General features: G+C 53.5%; 1 protein-coding gene across 1 annotated transcript; it reads left to right on the forward strand.

Annotated features, from left to right (window-relative positions):
* LOC113224478 (pepsin A-4-like) lies at positions 1-1,834 on the forward strand. The gene is made up of 3 exons (XM_026453641.1): positions 1-202; positions 304-402; positions 1,519-1,834. The coding sequence occupies exons 1-3, from the start codon at positions 65-67 to the stop codon at positions 1,666-1,668; spliced, it is 387 nt and encodes a 128-aa protein (XP_026309426.1). The 5' UTR covers positions 1-64; the 3' UTR covers positions 1,669-1,834.
* The last annotated feature ends 211 nt before the right edge of the window (positions 1,835-2,045 follow it).

Here is a 2,045-nt window from a genome sequence, read left to right on the forward strand (position 1 = left end):
CCTTGGAGAGATGTACCCCTGAGGGATCAGGGACCTTCACTTGCTTCTCGCCCTCAGCATCACCATGAATGGAAAGACCATCGCCTGCTCTAAGGGCTGCCAGGCCATTGTTGACACCGGCACCTCTCTGCTGACCGGCCCAACCAGCGCCATTGCCAACATCCAGAGCGACATCGGAGCCAGCGAGAACTCAGACGACGAGGTCAGTCCAGCCCCCACTACTCTGTTCTACGCTCAAGTAGTGGGTGTGCCAGGCACATGGGATGAAAACCCTGCTCACTTTTCTCACCTCCCTCTTTCCAGATGGTGGTCAGCTGCTCAGCCATCAGCAGCCTGCCCGACATCGTCTTCACCATCAACGGAGTCCAGTATCCTGTGCCACCCAGTGCCTACATCCTGCAGGTGAGGGGGCTCTGGACCATCCACTAGAGGGGCTCACACAGAATGTGGCCACAGAGTCCCCCTCTGCAGAGGGAAAGTGCGCTTCCACCAGCTGAAGCCGAGAGGTAGAGGCAGACGAACATCTGCCCTAGACCGCTCCAGAGAGAAGGAATAGATTAAAAACAAACGCAGGAATAAGAACTCGGATACAGCCCCCCAAGGGAACAAGGGAAACAAACGCTAATGGAGGGAAAAGAGGATTCTATCTGGACCCCTGGGTCCAAGTCCTGGGTCTGAATCACCAGCCCATTGATTCTGAGCAAGCCACAGCTCATCTCAGCCTCAGTTTTCTCATCCAAAATGTAGACATGGCAGCTTTCCCCACCCTCAGAGTGCGGTTAGGTTACCCAAGTGAGCCTGATCACATCAGTGCTACTAAGGGTTGGGCAAATGGAAATCCTCATTTCCATAGGCTGGGGCTTCCGACACTCCTACCGTCTCTACCAGGTAGCCAATCTTTAGCTATACGAGCCACAGGAAAACTCTCCCTTCTATTATGATAACGTCAGGTGGAAAACTGATTTTGCCAGTGGACTGATGTTACTCAACAAGAAGCACTGATGCCCGGGCTCCCCCAGTGATTCTGATTACATTAGGAGAGGGCAAGGCCTGAGCAGTGGGATGGGGCTGCAGGGGTTCAAAGCTCCCCAGGTGACGTGCAGACAAGGTCACAGCCCAGTGACTTAGTGAGGCAAGAGGGTTAACAGCTCATCCAGTTTGCCCCTGGTTGGGATCACAATTAATCATGAGAAAAGGCTGCATCGACAGGGTTTTCAGACTCCTTATTACCAGCTGAATTCTCCCCAAGCCCCTTAGCTCTGATGCTGATGTCAGGGTTCCTGTGCCTGCCAGAAACGCCAGATAATGTCCAGTAATGCGTAGAAACCAATCGTGCTGTAGACGGCTTCTACAGGCCGACTCCAGGCCAAGAACAGCCGAGTCCCTGGACAGTGAGCCAGGAAGCTCCTCCTTGCACGTGCCTTGCAGCTGCACCAGGGTGCCCTGGATATTTATCACCCAGCACCTGTCACTGCTGAATCGGTGTCTCAACTCCAATTGTATTCTCCTTTTCTCCAGAGCGACGGCAGCTGCATCAGCGGCTTCGAGGGCATGGACGTCACCACCGAATCTGGAGAGCTTTGGATCCTGGGTGATGTCTTCATCCGCCAGTACTTTACTGTCTTCGACAGGGCAAACAACCGGGTCGGCCTGGCTCCCGTGGCTTAAGCCCAAGTCTTTCCAGCCACCTCCCAGGAAGATCTGACCTCCGTCCTGTGCCCACTTTAGATGTATCTAATTCTCCTGACTGTCCTTCCCAGGGGAGTGTGGAGGTCTTGGCCCTGTTCCCTGTCTTACCAATAATGTAGAATAAAAACATAACCTACTGAAACAGGTTTTGTGGAGCTGCTTCTCTTTGCTGGTCTTTTTCCTTCACATCACTGGGGTTAGAACACCAGGGCAGGGATCAAGATGACCACATCCACTTGGATGGCACCCAACATAGTGACCCTAGCAGCCGACACATCATGGTAGAGCCAGGAAGACAGAGGACTGCAGGGGGCTGTGCTGGAAGCATCATAAAAACACCCGGGGACCAGAAATGC

The sequence above is a fragment of the Piliocolobus tephrosceles genome, unplaced genomic scaffold, assembly GCF_002776525.5.
Source record: "Piliocolobus tephrosceles isolate RC106 unplaced genomic scaffold, ASM277652v3 unscaffolded_44897, whole genome shotgun sequence".
Taxonomy (NCBI): domain Eukaryota; kingdom Metazoa; phylum Chordata; class Mammalia; order Primates; family Cercopithecidae; genus Piliocolobus; species Piliocolobus tephrosceles.